A 17620-nucleotide genomic window follows, 5' to 3' on the forward strand; every position below is an offset into this window, starting at 1 on the left:
TGGGTTTTTTGCTTGTTTGCCTGTTGTTTGTTTTTCACCTTAAGATGGGGTTTCACTAATGTAGCCCAAACTGGCTTCCAACTCAAGTCCATCTCAGCCTCCCAAGATCTTGAATTATAGGTGTTCACTACCAAAAAGAGTTGTTCTAAATCAATGTTTTTAAAGTTGGTTTAACTCACCCATCCCAATATTTCATTAATAAATTTGGTTTTAAAAAATCATCCTATCAAATATGGTTGATGCCACTTCTGCCATAGTCACTATGATGACATAGTGTCTCGAATCCTATCATGGCTACCAACTACAGGTGACTTGTCTAGCTAGGTTTTTATTCCCCAAAGAAAGCCTTCAAGTGACAGAGGTAGGTATGCTGTTGATGGTTCTGCTGTAGCTTCAGCAGGTTGGAGAAGGACTTGGGAGCATTCTGGTATATCCCATGGGCTCTCTGGATCATTTCACACAGTGCTTCCTACCCACTAGTGATTGTGAGTTCAAAGTACTAAAGTCTCAATTCACAGGGGTTAGAGAAAAACCTGACATTTGAACCAGGGCTTCCCTGTTCACCATCTACCCCCAAAGAACTCTCCCTTCCCTATCCCCTACCTGAGTCAGATGACTTTAATCCATTGGCCTATTCCCAGAAATGCTTTGGCTTAAGGTCCAAACTTGCTCTTCAAGTTCCCAGCTGCTTTTGAGTTCTAAAGTTCAAAATATGCAAGGAAGAGCAGTCTATGTCGAGCCCCCTTCTCCCCAGAAGCCATGTTCTTCTTTTGCCCAGAATCATAGAATTCCTTCCTATGAGCCTTTCCTCAGAATTTGTAGGCATCACTCAGGCCTTGTCGAATGAGTGAGTTTGAGTATGTCTAAATGGAAGACAAAGGAATGATGTAGCTTAAGATCTTTTTGGTACTACACCCTTGAGCTCCAAACTACAGTGTTTATCTTGCTGACCTCTCTTCCTACATAGCTGCTGATATACAGTGGTAAGGGGGACAATAATGTGTAGGAAAATAAATACTGCATTGTTAGAAATCTGTGTCCAATAATCTCACATGCAGAGCTGTGGCACAACATTGTGCCCACTAGATAGAGAGCCACACTATGCTCTCCAAATGCATATTCTGCATCCCAGTATAAGGGTAACTATGACAGAACTGAGCCCAAACAATCAGTACTAGCAATGAGAAGCAATGACAAAGGTGATTTTTGAAGCTCTCTGATTCCCATAAGCCAAAATCTCAATGCCACTTCCTTCTCCTTGTAGAATTGAATTACAGGACAAGGCTAGATTCCGGTTTTCCTGTTTCACCTAAGCTACAGGAGGTCAGACTTGGGAGGAGTAGAATGTTTCTTCTCCCACAATGATGGGCCAAGATATTGAAGCTAAGATGCATGTTTGCAAGTGCTTTTTTTTTTTTTTTTTTTTTTTTTGAAATAAGTTCTCACTATATTGCCCAGGTTGGCTTCAAACTCAAAGGAACCCACTTCAACTGGCCAAGTGCTGAGCTTATAGGCAGCCCCCTTCCACCTGGCTATGGATATATACATATGTGTGTGTGTGTGTGGGTGTGTGTGTGTGTGGGTGTGTGTGTGTGTGTGTGTTTCAAGACAGGGTTTCTCTGTGTAGCTTTGGAGCCTATCCTGGCACTCGCTCTGGAGACCAGGCTGGCCTCGAACTCACAGAGATCTGCCGGCCTCTGCCTCCCGAGTGCTGGGATTAAAGGTGTGCGCCACCAACGCCCGGCTTGGATATACTTTTTAACATCTAATTTATGTTTCATATCCATACTAAAAGCATTCCACATGAACAGAAAACCAGAGGGATATTCTACCGCTACCCTCTTTCTTAGAATCAAGTAGGTGAAGCAGCCCCTTTTGCTTGGTTTCATAGAGGTATATTAAAAAACTGTATCGAGGTTTCTCAAGGGACTGGAGCAGACTGCGGTTAGTAAAACGACTTATTCTGGTTTTTCCATGCTAATGGAGAGAAGAGGTTAAGTGTGCAAACAACAATCAGTGTATTGAAACAATTGACTAAAACATACCTTTGAAAACCAGTCATCAACTTGACTTTGGTCTAAGCTGTGAGCACTTTTCAGACACTCAGTGAATTGGGTGGCCTGGGCAGTCTAGGGAATTGACCTTAATATGGGTACACAAAGCTCCCTTAAAACTCAGCCCTCCCAAACACCAATTATGATAATTACTTCCTCTAGCTCAAAAGGGAGCTATTGCTAATACAAAATTGTTTTTAAAGTGAAAAAGGTGGGGGGAGGGTGGGGGCACAAAAATGAGCCAAAATATTAAAAGTTACAAATTTCACAGCTTGAATTTTGTTTCATGCTGAGACACACACACACACACACACACACACACACACACCACACACACACGAGAGAGAGAGAGAGAGAGAGAGAGAGAGAGAGAGAGAGAGAGAAATAAAAAGGCCAAGGTACTGCATAGTAGAGAGTGTACTGAACTAAGAACTAAATTTAAAGCCTTTGATCTGTGAGTTGTGTCTCAGACCCAGCCAAACAGCTAGATCCAAAGGCCAGTTTGACCAAGTATGATTTCTGCTCCTTGGGCCAGGGGTGGGAAAGAATACAGTGACAATGTCGAATAAGATGATACAAACCCCTTAAACTCTTTTTCTATTTTGGTTCAAGACTAACAGGAGTTAGAAAAGTTGTTTTCTTGGTCTTTCCTTGATGTGCCTACATATATCTGGCCTGGTATTCACCATGTAGTTCAGGATGATTTCAGACTCACAGCAATCCTTCTGCCCCAGCAGGAAAAATTGCCTCAAACCACACAGTTAAAAAACAAAGCCCCAGATGTATGAGACTTTGAATCTTAAACTCTGAACTGATGTGACATCTCTCTTCTACTCCAAATAGTCTGTCTAGGGAACTTAATGTTGGTTTGACTTGGTTCTAAATACAAAGAAGGCCTCTTAGATCAGGGCTTTATATTCTGACTCTGTCCTATACCATCAACCCTTAGGTTATATGCTCACTGTAAATGCGTAGTTGTACAGAAATGCCTAACTTGTACATTAGCCCCTACAGTAGTCAGTATTCACAAGAATGCCCCCACGACTCTTTGTGAGTGTACATTAGCATAGTTACCCAAGTCAACAAGATGCAAAATCCTTTGGCAACTCTATTTTTCATTCTTGTGTGTCTGTATAATTTGTGTTTGGTTGCCTGTGTGCCAGACAGCATGTATGGTAGTCAAAGAATAACTCCATGGAATCATTTTTCTCTTTCCACTTTTAACATGGGTCCTGAGGATTGGATTTGTGTCATCAGGTTTTCCTAATAACTGCCTTTCCCTGAGCCATTTCTCTGATAAACAGAGATCTTACTGTCTGCTCAATTGGCCTTTACAAGGTAGACTGACATGTTAAAATCATGAATACGAAGCAGCCAGGGGAGGAAGTCATTCAATAAGTGTGAGACTTTAGAGCTGCATCTCAATGCATTTTCTCAGAGGTTATTCAAAGACAGTGGAGAAGGTGTCTGCTCCCTGTTGGTCTCAAGGTCTGGCCGACAGGTTAATATTTCACATGTCCTATTAAGCATTCCAGTAGAAGCAGGCATAGTGTAATCAAGGAAGCACATTCCCTGTCCAGGACAAAGTGCTAGGCACTCGAAGCAAAGATGTTTACACTGCTTTCTACTTGAGTCTACCTAATTCCCTTTATTATGTCTGCTTCATGCTGTTCTTTGTGAAAATCATAACTGGTATTGTGAATTTTTAAAAATACAGATTAAAGGTGGTAGGATTTAAGAACTGCAAATAACAAAAGAAAAACATGTTATAAGCAGGAAAACAAATTCAGTTTTGAGCTCAACAGCTTATCATAGTTAGGTTTTGTGTTAATGAGGGCATTTATTATTCCTAAAACAGGCACTTTTTGTACAGTTTTCAGGATAAAGGTTTTAAGATCTTGGTGGACACACATTCCCCTGCATCCGCAATGGCTTGATTCCAGTATCCTCCCCTCTCCCATAAGTCCAAACATTCTTTGATGTTAAGAACCCTATGTGCATTGTTTACTTCAAACCATCTAGTATATTTCAAATCATTTCTAGAGTATTTATAATACTCAGTATGATGCAAATACTAAGCAAATAGTTATGATTCTGTTTTATTTAGGGAATGATAATTTTTTTAAAAATCTGTACACGTTTAGTATAGATGACTTTTTCCAGGTATTTTTGATCAGCAGTTTTTGAACCCATAGATGTAGAACATTTGGATATGGAATGCTGACTGGATTAGGTGTTTATACCATATTACCCCAAACTTTGGAAGAAGAGTCTCTACTATGTGTAGAATGGGGCTATTGTCAAGTCCTTAACTCAAGTTATTCTAGCATTTTGAGACAACTAACAAATTCCTATCTGTTCTGTATAATCAGAGTAGGAAGGTAGGTTAGAGGTCAGGTCAGAGGACCTATAAAGTTGTGTCATGATGTTGCTTCAGAACCCTGTAATCATTAAGGAGCACCAACAAGACACCAGTACAAGTCCTACTGACAGGAAGGGCAAACAACTCTAAGAAGGTGTCCGTTAGATTTGTTTACCCTTATAAAGCCTAGACTAACTATTGCCCACTCTGCTGGTTTTTCCAGGTTGCAAAATGCTATGACTCACTTTAAGAACAAAACAAGCTATAGCTGACTTTTATTAGTGCCAAGGACACAGTCATTCAAAGATGACTCATGCATCCTTCCGTTGTACATCTCTTAGAGCCTTCTCAGAAACCAAGGGAGATGTTGCAAGCTCCAAAGTCATCTGACTTCAGTGCCATGCAAGGAAGTCATTTCCACATTCCTTCAGGGAGATTTGTTTGAAGTTCAAAATCCAACTTGGATGTCTTCACTCAAGTGGAAGCTAATCTCATTGGCTCAGCAAAACTGCACTTACCATTTTCTGTTTTACATAATTTTAAGGAGGCCAGAATGTAGCCTAACTTTGGATTCTTCAATTCTTTCTCTAGATATATAATCTTACTTCTATTTTCAATCTTCTAATGAAGAAAACATCCTATTCTAGAAAACTAGAAAATCCAACTCTTTAGATATGAATATATATATATATATATATATATATATATATATATATATATATATATATATATCTTTGAGATTATATCTGTAATCCTTGCCTTTTACTGATCATTACTTGAGGTTCCTATATAATTTCTTCCTTCCTTGATCTCAAGAGCCATATAATCATGCAAAAATGAAAGACTATATATGTAATTCAACATATACTTCCATTTTCGTTCAGAAATTTATAGTAAAGTTTTTCCTCCATATGTTTCTCTTTGGTTACTATAACTGTTTATCCCTGAAAAGTAAAGGATATACAAGCAAAAGAACGCAAATACCTTTAGAATGATAGTAATGCCATCAAAATTATGCTGTACTAAACTTGGTGACACAAGCCTGTATCTCAAAACATGTGAAGCTGAAGCAGGAAGGTGACAGCTTCAAAGTCCACAGTGTGTTTGAAGCCAGCCTGAGCAGTAACTTAGTGAGAATGTGACTCAAAATACTACAGTGAAAAGGACCAGAGAGCAGGGTGAAATATCAACGGAGCACTATCCTAGTATATGTAGGTTTAATCCTTGGTGTTTCCTCCTTACAGATGTTGTCTTTGGTGTCTGAAGAAAGGAATCGTTTATAAAAGACAAGGCCAAGTAGTTCTATGCACCTTGAGCCATTTCCATTTTTTTTTACCCCAGGCAGTCAACACTTGATGTGGCCATTGGCCTTGAGTTATATTCTGATATGTCTTGTATGATATTACTGCACCCACATGCCATGCCACCATCCCCTGTCCCTTAGATACACCAAAGTGCTTTGTGACACTTCTCACATTTCTTTAAAATATTAAAAGTTTGGCGTCAAAGTTGCTAAATTGAATTAGCTAAGTCTCTTTAAAAAAAAAAAAAACTTTATGTCAGCGAAGTCTTTTCTTATCAGAAGCAACACTTGTTGGAGGATGTGACAGTAGCTTCTGCAATGGGCAGGGAACTCTGATGTCCACAACACTTTCTCAGACAGTAATTACACCTGGTTTGGATCTCTCCTACCTCTGCTGTCTACATGCATGCTGTTGAACTCAATGTCATATTCACCTTAGCAAGGCAGATGTGAAGGATAGCCCACAGGTGCTCTAGGTGCCTCCCATAAAAAGAATTCAATGCTTTCTATTCTGGGGAGCATTCTTAGGGTCCATGTTGTTGGCTTGGGATATTAAAATCAGAAATATTAAAATACAGATATAGAGCCCACAAACGCCAAACAACACCATTTTTAAGTATAAAACTATGTGTACTTAATGAATCTCTTCTATATCACTTAAGATATCCTCAAATCATAGCTCTTCAGCCATTAAGTCAAGAAAAATTACTGTGTCCATTGCATTGGTTGGAGTTCCGCCCACATCAGTCATGTTAAGAAAACTTATTGTTAAGCATAAGTTGGTATAAAAATTGTTTTCAGAATAGTTGATATGATAAAAGCAGGCCACAGCAAATCTCTCTAGGTAAGCAAATTGCAGAAAAGAGATGGTACCCTAAGGCTGATTGGAAAATGGGGAGACACAAGCTTATGAGTTTTGTGACTGCTTCTTAGTCCCCTGAGTAGGGAGGATGCTCAGCTAGTGGTGAAGCCCTATGCTCTGAATACCTGAGACCCGAAAGCTAAAGAGAACAGTGAAGGCTGAGCTTGGTACATCCAGGAGACATACATTGAAGCTAGATGTGCAAGTCCAAGAAGGTAGAAAATCTAGATGGGGTCCTTTTTCCAGTTTGGCAATATCCCTCTAGCATCTCCAGTGGGTAGACCTCATGTGCAACCAGCTGGCAAAGCAGATGTGTTTGCAGAGAACTGAGCTACACATTGCAAAGCTGGATGGAAGAGGGAGGTTTTGAAGCTGAGACACCTTAATAACTGGTACAGGCTACCTCTTCACCATCCGCACAGATACCTCTACAAGTTTTAATTGCTCCTCAACAATAGAACAGGTGTTAGCAATGAAACTCTTCATACAAAGTAGGAGTTTCTCGCCTTGTTACACACTGGGAAGCTATGAAGTCAAAATAAGTTTCCATCTATATCTCTGAGCTACATTAGCTACCCTCTAGAATTTAGCACCCTCGGACAAAATTTCTCATTACATTTCTAAGAACAAAACCACATATACTAAAGGAAAGGTAGAGAGTTCTGAGAAATTAGAAATAGTTCATACACACAAATTCACATATGATAAGCAAAGAAGAGAATTTACACTGCTCCCACAACCCAGGCTACCATCCATATGGATGACTCCTACATGCCAAATGAATCTTCTCCCATCAAGGATATTGTGGTCCTGAGTATTTGACAGACAGGCATGAGGTTGATCTGTGTGAACCCATGCAATGAGCATGCTTATTTAGAAGGGAGAGAAGAGGGCTTCAGAGGAGAGCTTGGTTTACCTACTTTCTTCAGGGACAAACAGCAACCAGAGAGGGCAGGATGTGGGGCCAGAGGCACCTCAGCAAATGGGAAAATGTAAGGAATTAAAAGCAAAGGCCATTCACAAAGAAATAGTGAACTTGGGGCTAAAGAGCAGAGGGTAAAGATAATTAGGAGTTAAATATTCAAGAGCATTACATGGAAAATGAAAATAGCTGTTTTGCCTACATCCAAATGAGAGCTTCCACAGGAAATTTTCCAAACTTTTTTTTAATTTGGAGAAAATTCATTCAATTCTTTTTTAAAAAATATCCTGTGGGAACATAATTAAGTAAACACAAGCTGGGATGCAGAGCTCCAAGAAAGGCATAGATGTATGGTGTGTACAGTAAGACCATGCACATGGATGGAAAGCAAAGGGATTGGGTGTGTCAGGAGACCATCAGCAAAGTGACTCTGAGAGGAGAGTTGAGATTAACAGTCCATTGAGTGTGGTGGGAAATGAGAAAGGGCATGAAGTAACAGTCTTTTAGTTTTACAAGTTTAATCTTGAAAGAATCACAGGAAAATAGTCGTATGATAACTGGATTTCAATGAAGTGTTTTCTGTATTTATAAAATGATGTCTGAGCAGAGTTGGGGACTCATTGGAGAGAAGAGATTGGGAGATTGACCTAAGTATCAATGTACTATACTGTACAGGTACACTGTACAGGTATCAGTGTACCTACTTAGATAAGATGTTAGCTTCACTCTGATACTGTTAGCACAAGCAAACATCTTCTTGATTTGTAGTAAATCCTCTGAAGTGAATAGCTTTGAGCTTCGAATACGACAAAGAGAATCACTTGTCATGTCACCAAGAACCATAGAAACCAATGAAAGCACACAAAACATAGGTGGCATGTGCATTATCAAATTATTACAAATGGAATGAGTGGCTTAATGCAAGAGAAATTTATTGACACAGTCCTTCTGAAGGCAGGAAGCCCAAAGTCAGACATGACATAGTTGGTTGCTGGCTGAAGCTTTGAAGTAGAACCCTTGCTGTGCTGTGCTAGCTTTGGGTGGATGTTAACCATGACTTGGCTTTCCTTGGTTGGCAAACACATCAAATTAAGCTCTTCTTTTGGATTTATATCCCCATCTGCTTTGTGAATCTTTGTCCCTCAAACTTCACTCTACCATTTTAAAACAAGGGCATATGTCATTGGACTTAGATCTCTTCCCAAATTCAGCACAATCCCATATTCTTACAAAGACTCTGGGCACTAAGTCTTAGACATGCACTTACGGGCTACTACACACACACACACACACACACACACACACACACACACACACACAGAGAGAGAGAGAGAGAGAGAGAGAGAGAGAGAGAGAGAGAGAGATGCATTTGTAACAAGAATGTGATTTCTAAGTTAAGATTCATCAATGGGATGTCAAGGAATTCTGACACTGAACCAGACTGTGTGGGATAGAAAACTGGTTCTGTTGCTTGGCAGGTAGTATAAAATGTCTGTGTGTTGGTTTTCCGTGGGAAGATGAATTAACGTTGTAATACAGGGCTGTTGAGGATTTTTAAGAGTTAAACTAGAAAAACTCAGTGCTCAATTTTTATCTTCCATGTGTATGAAACAGCATGTATTCCCATGTGGTAGGTTTAGTTCATAGTGTTGCCATATATGGGGGACACAGTACAGAAAGAAGAAGGCTTCTGTGGTAAGGGAGTATCCCAGCCCAGAGATGGTTTTACAGTGAGTTTCTAAAACAGAGTGGTTCTCCTCTGCCTTTGGGCTATAGTTTTAGAATGGTCACCCTCTCAAGTTCCTCTAGAGTATATAGGAACAGAATACTGTGTGGTCAAAGAAACTTTTGAAACGTTAGTTTACCCTGTGCACTTGAAATGACTGTTTTCTCTGCTGTGATACACAGGAAGGCATTACAAGAGCCTGGGGAACTACCATCTTGAAGATTCTAATGATGAACAGTAGCATAAAGGCATTTATTAATGTACTCAATGAATTGTACAAGAAACATCCTGAAACTCTCTGATACACTAGCATGTCGATGGAAAAATGGAAGCCATTTACTTGTAGTACTAATTTTTCAAATAGCACATGAAGTAATGTGTTTCATTATGACATTTTATACATATAGATCATTGTACTTTGCTCATATTTACTTCCACTACCTTCCCCCACCCAAACCACTCCTGTCAGCTATTCCCCTTCCTTTTACATATTCCTCCTTATGCTTTCATGCCACACACATACAAAATGTGTCGTATGTATGTGATCTACACCTGCATATATATTTAAATCTAGACTTCATATACAAGAGAAAGATGTGATATTTTGTCTTTCTCCCTTCCAAGTTCTCTCTCCTGTTTTCCCCCCTCTTCCTTCCCCAAAGACCCAACTCTACTCACATGTCATATTCGTATATGAGGGAGAACATGCAATGCTTACCTTTCTGAGTCTGACCTATGTGGATTAACAAGTTTATTCCCAGCACCACTGTCCCCCATCACCACACACCATGGAGGTATTTAAACTTCAGTGCTCATACAGCCCCAGAGGTCATTCGTAGAATCTTAATAATAGATTTTTAAATCTCTCAGTAAAAGTAATAACTCCGTTCTTTTCTACTTTGGGTGTGCTGGGGATACAAATCAGGTTGCAAGTATTCTTTTATACCCCTGGAGCACACTGCCTTTCTTAGTAGTTTTGTGGATAACTGAAACTCTGAACATCCATTTTCAGACATCAGTTACAATCTTAATCATCTCAGTAGGTCTGTTTCTATTTTGCTATGAAATCTAACCAGTTTGTGATCCCTATCTTTGATACTAGATTCTTATGCCAAAGTTCTAACACAAGTTGCTGAGCTAGGTAATCATTAAATGCTACCAGAAATCAAATGCTTGAAGAAAAATTTACCAAACAATCTCTTCTCATTCTGGGGAGCTTCAAAGGGAACAACACTGCCTTCAGAGTTCAGCCTGGCAAACATGTGCAGTTAACAAGTGTATACAAGCAACAGAATGTTCCCTGTGGACACTGATGGTGTGAGCTTGGGTTTGCTGTATTGTTGCCTTACTATGCCTTTCCTCTACCCACAGGTGTGTGTTGTGGGTTATGTTCATTTGAGACCTGTGCATCAAGAATCACCTGGTGTCAGTGAGCGTCTGCTACTGGGTTTTCTGCTTGCCTTCCTGCCATGTCTAACGAAGTAGAAACAAGCACAACCAATGGTCAGCCTGACCAACAGGCTGCACCGAAAGTGCCATCAAAGAAGGAAAAGAAGAAAGGTATGGGCAAATGGCTTGTTTGGCTGTCACGTGAGCTTACTCTCAAGTTCTAGGAAGGGATTTTTTTGTTGTTGTTTTTTCCAGACAGGGTTTCTCTGTGTAGCTTTGGAGCCTATCCTGGCACAGCCCTGGAGACCAGAGTGGGCCTCGAACTCACAGAGATCTGCCTGCCTCTGCCTCCTGAGTGCAGGGATTAAAGGTGTGTGCCACCAGGAAGGGAACTTTTATTTCTGGCAAAAGCGATTGGTTGGATTCGTGTGTGACAAATACTTGTCTCTGCATCTCTGATTGTACCAACTTAAATTCAGTTAGGAAAATTTCATAGCATTTTCTTAATTATATGGGTTTTTTTATAATGCTTTTGCTTAAATGCCTTGTTAATTATGCAATCATATTTATTGTGTAATTATCATTCAGTAATCTACTTACCACTTTTTTTACTAACATCACCAGTTTTGAAAAATCAAACTTTAATAAAACACTCTCAGCTTTAAGAACTTCTAGATAGTGCTCAAGGCCTTAGTCAGCCAGAGCTGGGGAAGATGCAGAGGACTTCCTGCTTAGCTTTGGCCACAGCCCTTCAGCTCTAGGAATAAGACATCCTGGGCTTTTTGAGAGGAGAAAAGAAAATACAAAGAAAGGGGTAATTACCCAATGATGCCATGGGAATTTACCCTCAATTTGCTTTTGTTTTTTGATGGTTCAAAATGTTAGAAAATTGTTTAGTGCCTTATTTTTTCTTTCATTAAAAAGAATATGCCATTTTGTAAAATCATTCAAAACATTAAAAAATCTTTGATGAAAAATATTCCCAACTCCCAATTCATGTGTTCTCATTAATTTCTCATCTGCATTTTGTGTCTTGAGGAAGTGTTTGTTGTTTGTTCTTGATTTTTTTCCTTTTAATCTCAATTCTATATTCAATATTGTGGGACATCATTTTTCTTAAAAGAAATAAGAATGAGACAGTGGGAATCCCATGTATGATCAATTATGGTATGATGACAATTTATGTTATTTAATTTCCATGGATAGTGAGCACATGTAGTTGTACCTAAGGGTGACATTCAAAGATAGGCTTTATCTTGCATTTCTTTTTACTTCTCAGGTTCTGAAAAGACAGATGAGTATCTGTTGGCCAGATTCAAAGGTGATGGTGTAAAATACAAGGCCAAGCTAATTGGTATTGATGATGTGCCTGATGCAAGAGGAGACAAAATGAGCCAAGATTCTATGATGAAACTCAAGGTAAAGAAGGAAAGAATTCCTCGTCTGTCTCAACCATGTGTCTAAAAGGGGGAATTATATTAGATCCTATCAACCCAAGCTTTTTAGTTTGTTTGTTTTCTTTTTGATGTTTTGAGACAGGGTTTCTTTGCAGCTTTGGAACCTGTTCTGGAACTTGCTCTGTAGACCAGGCTGGACTAAATTCACAAAGATCTGCCTGCCTTTGCCTCCTGCGTGCTGAGATTAAAGGTGTGCGCCACCATTGCCTGGTTTCAAGTTTTCTATTCACATATTGACCCACCAGTGTTTTCTTTTTGGGAAAGCCATGGTTACTCTGAATCTGAATTCTGTTCTAGAGTTCCTCTTTAATCAAGGGTTGAAAGATCCCAGGTGCCTTTTCTTTTGGATAAACTCAGTATCTAGATAAGCAAAGCCCTTCCCTAAATTCTCCATCACTAAATGATCTAAAAAGCTGTGAGCAGTTGTGTGTGATTCTTCATAGAAGACACAAAGTGGGGACTTGGACAATGGCTCAGTGGATAAGTTTCTTGCCTTACAAGTGTAAGGACCAGAATTTAGATCTCCATCACCCACAGAAATGCTGCATAAGTGTGGCAGCCCATCTGTAATCCCAACACTCTATAGAGGGCAGAGACAGATGGTCTAGATTAGAGAGTCTGAGCTCTGTGCTCAGATGAGTCCCTGCCTCAGTATAGAAAGTAGAGAACAGTCAAGAAAGATATTCAGTGTCATCCTCTGGACTCCATACACATGTATACCATATATATTTTTTCCAAAGTAATCAAAATTAAATGAATTTTAAAAGAAGTCACAGAATGCCTACTGACCAAGAAATAAATTATTCAAGTAAAATATAGGACTCTAGTTGGAAATTGCCATTCAGTGGTTTGAATTTTGCACACATTCATTTGTATGTGCATGTGTGTGCACGTGATTGTGGCCAGAAGTTGACACTGAGTGCCTTCATTAATTATCCTCTACCTTATTCTTTGAGAGAGTATCTCACTGTACCTAAAGCTTACCAATTTAGCTAAACTAGCTGACCAGCAAGCCTCCCCAGCACTGAGATTACTGGTGTATGTCATAGCATCCAACTTTTTATGTGTGTTTTTGGGGGTCAAACAAGTCTTCATACTCACATGGCAAATAATTTACCAGCTGAGCCATCTTCCTAGGCCAAGTGTTTCAGAATTTTTAATTTCTATACTATGCTACTATGTAGACCTAATTAAATAACACAAGGTTTAGGTGAGCCATCCTCTGGGGATAAGCGTGTGTGTGTGTGTGTGTGTGTGTGTGTGTGTGTGTGTGTGTGTGTGTGTGTGTATGTGTGTGTGTTAATGTGTTAACATAAATCTTCTACTCCATCCATTAAGCTTGATCAAAAATACTTAATCCTTTCATAGATGTCATCCAAGCTGAAAACAAAGCAGTTTATCATTCAGAGTTTTCATCATCAGAAGTATTACATGATACTTTAAAATACATTTCTCTCATTCTCCCAATCTCACCAGGGAATGGCAGCAGCTGGCCGATCTCAGGGACAACACAAGCAAAGAATCTGGGTCAACATTTCCCTGTCTGGTATAAAAATTATTGACGAGAAAACTGGGGTAAGAATTTGTGCTTTCTAGCAATTGTTTACCACCTGAGTCTGACCATAGTTGAATTTCAGGGGAAAACACTTTTCTTCCTCAAATAAGCAAAGAATAATATCATGCACTCCTTCTTGGAAATAAACACCAGAAAGAAAGGAGTCAAATGTCCTATTTCAAAATTCATTTCCTACAAGAGATGTGAATAAGGCCCCTAACACAAGTGTGCCACTGCTGTTGCATGGTAATTATTTTGAACTTCAGACTAAACTAGATTAATATTAATACGTAACTTATTTTAATGTATTGATCATGTGTGAATTTGATGACTAGTTCCAAACCTCTAGAATGGTTTTCATCTCTCTTTTCCCCTGCCCTTCCCAACTGGAAGATGTAACTTACTTGGTTGTTGTTTTAGTTTTCCTTTCTTTTTTATTTGTGGTGGCTATTGTTCTATCACATAGAATCAGTTTTGCTTCTTTATTGTTTGTTTTCTTTATTCTGATCAGTGTTACGATAAAGCTTTCCATGAAAAGCTGCCTGAGCCCCACCACCACGTGTGAGCTTTATGCTAGCTGCCCGCCTGAGTTAGGGCCCAAATGAATACACAGAAACTTATATTAGGTACAATGCTGCTTGGCCAATGACTAGGATTCTCATCTGTTAGCTCAGTCTTAACTATCATAAACCTATATATTTTATAAGACTTATCTTATCGGATGCCTTATTGGTGTCCCTCCTTGCCGGTGGATCACATCGTGCCACTGGAGCAGGAGTGGAGGGGAAAAGAGGACATACTTCCTGTTTCCTCACTTAGATATGAGTCTCCTTGCCATGTCACTTTCTGCCTGGATCATCACTTCTCCACTACATTTCCCAGAATCCTCTTTGACGCCTAGTCCTTACTTGCCATTGGCCAAACAGTATTTTATTCAACAATCAATAAGATAAACATACAAAGAAGTACATTCCCCATCAGATCAGTACCCCAAAACTATATAGTATTTCAGGTCTTCTATGGTACTTTTTCCTTTATTTTATAAAACATTGTAGGATTCACTCACTTAAGGTGTCATTTGTAACTCTGCTATAAAACACTTTATATCAAGACAACATGACAAGATGTCTGTTCATCCTTTCCAAGAGGTACCTATTATCTAGTATGCAAAATCTGCCTGCCAGACTTTGGCCAGGGCGCCATGGTAAATGCCCACTCTGCTTGCTGGTCATTAGTTCCTCATGTATCATTGTCTTATATTACTATCCTTCAGCCCTTAATAACTTTTATCTCAAGTCCCCTAAACAATGGTAGTTGGTTTCTCTCATAAGCATTATTTCTTTCTCTTCCAAATATGATCTCTTTGGCAAGTTAATTTTAATATTCATATAAAATGATAAATATGGATTCATAACATTTATAAGAAACCATATAGCATTTTAATTGGTTTCATAAAAACTTCATTTGGCAAAAATTAGTGTCTTATAGACTAAAGTCCTGCTGTCAAATCAAACTCAGTGGTTCAGAAGTATCATTTGATTTATCTTTTCAGCGATCTTAGGCATTTAGAAATAAAATTCAAGACACATTCTGTCACATGATATCTTTGAGGAGTTGAACCCTGGTGCTGGCTAGAAAGGATCAAGAGAGATGGAGAAATCAGAGAACAGAAACCAATACAGTCCCTGTGACATTTGACTTTTTTTTTTATTGAGACAGGGTTTCTTTGTGTAGCTTTGGAGCCTATCCTGGCACTCGCTCTGGAGACCAGGCTGGCCTCAAACTCACAGAGATCCACCTGCCTCTGCCTCCTGAGTGCTGGGATTAAAGGCATGAGCCACCAACGCCCCGCCGTGACATTTGACTTCTAATGACAAGGTCCCTCCAAAACAGGATGAAATGCTTATGGCAGCATGTCCTAGCTCTAGGATTTACTGAGTTCAGTCCATCTTAACAAAATATAGGAGCCCCCTGGACAATTCTCCAGCTTATTTACTTAGGCTGTCCGTTTAAGTTTATCATTTCTTTAGGAAACTAGACCTACTTAAGTTTTGTTTGAATTTGGCTTTTCTTCTTGTTATGGCTTTATTGTGGGGTGTGGCTCTGATTTTGGTATTTGCTAAGTTGGTTGTTCAGTTGGTCAGCTGGTTTTGAGATACTATCTTGTTGTGTTGCCTGGGCTGGTCTTAAACTCACGGGGTAAACTAATTCTCTGTCTCAATCTCCCAGGGACTATAAAGGCCACACCACACCCAGTTCCACTTGGGTTTGTTTAAAAGTTATGTTTTCCTCCTTCACTGTAGAAAATCTTGAATTCCTCTCAGTCCTTCCTTGCATGTGGCATTGTATCTTTTGGATAGAAAGAAAGTTGAGTACTTATATTTTTAGAAAGAATGTTCTACTTTTGTTTTCTATTAACCCTTGCTTTTGGAGCCCTTTCTTAAAAAACTAAATCTAGATCTAGCCTTGAACCAAAGAAGTCTTTCTTCAAAGGCTTTAACCTCTTGGTACATGCTTTCACATAGGTTTTGCATAGTCAGTTATGATAGCCAACAAGTACATTCTATATTACTCACCCTTGTGCTTTCATGTTCCCTTTTAAGGTAATAGAGCATGAGCATCCAGTAAATAAGATTTCTTTCATTGCCCGTGATGTGACAGACAATAGAGCATTTGGTTATGTGTGTGGAGGAGAAGGCCAGCATCAATTTTTTGCCATAAAAACAGGGCAGCAGGTAAGCTCTAAGACACAGCACACCTAAGGACTGGTCCTCTGTTGAGAATAGGAATCTTTATAATTAACAAGAATTTTGAAACAATTCATTAAGCCCCTGGTCTTTAGGTCAATCATCATTCAGGCAATGACTTATGCCTAAAGAATCTATTGAAAATGTCACTGATACTCATGTGTGTGTGTGTGTATGTATGTTAAAAGAATTGTGAGGATAGAATTTCTAATGGTGCTACTAATGAATTTCTAACAGTATTGAATTATTCCCAGAGACCTTGAGGAATATACAAAAATAGTCATGGTAGCTCTTTTTTTTTTTTTTTTTTTTTTTTTTGTCTTGAAGACTTGAAAAGATTCTATTGTGGTAAGTACGTTCTTAACATTAGTGAAATGTGTATTAACCCTGTATACTTCAGTTATCTGAGGGTGGAGAACCTCTATAACTCAGGGGAGAGTTGTAAGGAATCTCAATAGGAAACACAAGTATTAATAGGAACTGATTATGGACAAAGAGTGAAAACAAAATGCCGTTAATGCTTTCTGTCTCTTCAGGCTGAACCATTAGTCGTCGATCTTAAAGACCTTTTTCAAGTTATCTACAATGTAAAGAAAAAGGAAGAAGAAAAGAAAAAGGCAAGTGCTGGGTTCAAGACTATACTCAGGGTCTATTTAGTGTCACATTCATAAGCCCTGACTGAAGAGTTGGGTTTCTTTCCTTCTAAGAATAGCACTGCCCATTGTTCTTAGCAGGGCAATGGTGGGATTTTGTGTTTAGGAACATCTGATTTCGGTCTCTGGCTCCCTGTAATGTTCACATTCGTTAAAGGACTCAACAGAGTAACCTGGCTTAAATCTAGAAAGTCTTCAAAGCTAGTATTTACATATAGGGGAGAGGGGAGCATATAGAAAAATATGTAAGATTTTTTCTCTTTACCTATGAATCTGGCTGTATTTGTTCTTTTACTAACTCTCTTCCTGAGTACTAAGCTCAGTGAATCTGTGTCTTTCTTTTTAGGTCGAAGAAGCCAGCAAAGCAGAAGAGGTAAAGCTGCCTCTTGATTTCTTGTGATGTGTGTGATGTGTGAAAGCCTTGTTGGCTCCCTGCAAAAGCATTTTCCCCTCCTGGCTTGATCCTCTGGGCTAGTGACCACTCTTTTCTTGGGCAATAAACAGTTAAAATTATTAGAGAGCAAGTTATAACAGCTTAATGGGATAGTTGGACATGGAAATAAATTTCATGGGGTTACTTCATCAATTAA

The 17620-nt window shown here is 39.1% G+C and overlaps 1 protein-coding gene across 4 annotated transcripts in view; it reads left to right on the forward strand.

Annotated features, from left to right (window-relative positions):
- Positions 1-17620, forward strand: part of Dab2 (DAB adaptor protein 2) — a 49857-nt gene that overhangs the window by 15110 nt on the left and 17127 nt on the right. For all 4 annotated transcript variants that reach the window (XM_027401359.2, XM_027401361.2, XM_027401357.2 and 1 more), the window contains exons 2-7: positions 10601-10789; positions 11898-12037; positions 13552-13650; positions 16234-16365; positions 16914-16994; positions 17377-17403. In XM_027401359.2, coding sequence (XP_027257160.1) covers positions 10699-10789; positions 11898-12037; positions 13552-13650; positions 16234-16365; positions 16914-16994; positions 17377-17403 — 570 coding nt within the window. In that variant the 5' untranslated portion in view covers positions 10601-10698. The remainder of the gene's footprint in view (positions 1-10600; positions 10790-11897; positions 12038-13551; positions 13651-16233; positions 16366-16913; positions 16995-17376; positions 17404-17620) is intronic.

The sequence above is a fragment of the Cricetulus griseus genome, chromosome 2 (genome assembly GCF_003668045.3).
Source record: "Cricetulus griseus strain 17A/GY chromosome 2, alternate assembly CriGri-PICRH-1.0, whole genome shotgun sequence".
NCBI classification, from domain to species: domain Eukaryota; kingdom Metazoa; phylum Chordata; class Mammalia; order Rodentia; family Cricetidae; genus Cricetulus; species Cricetulus griseus.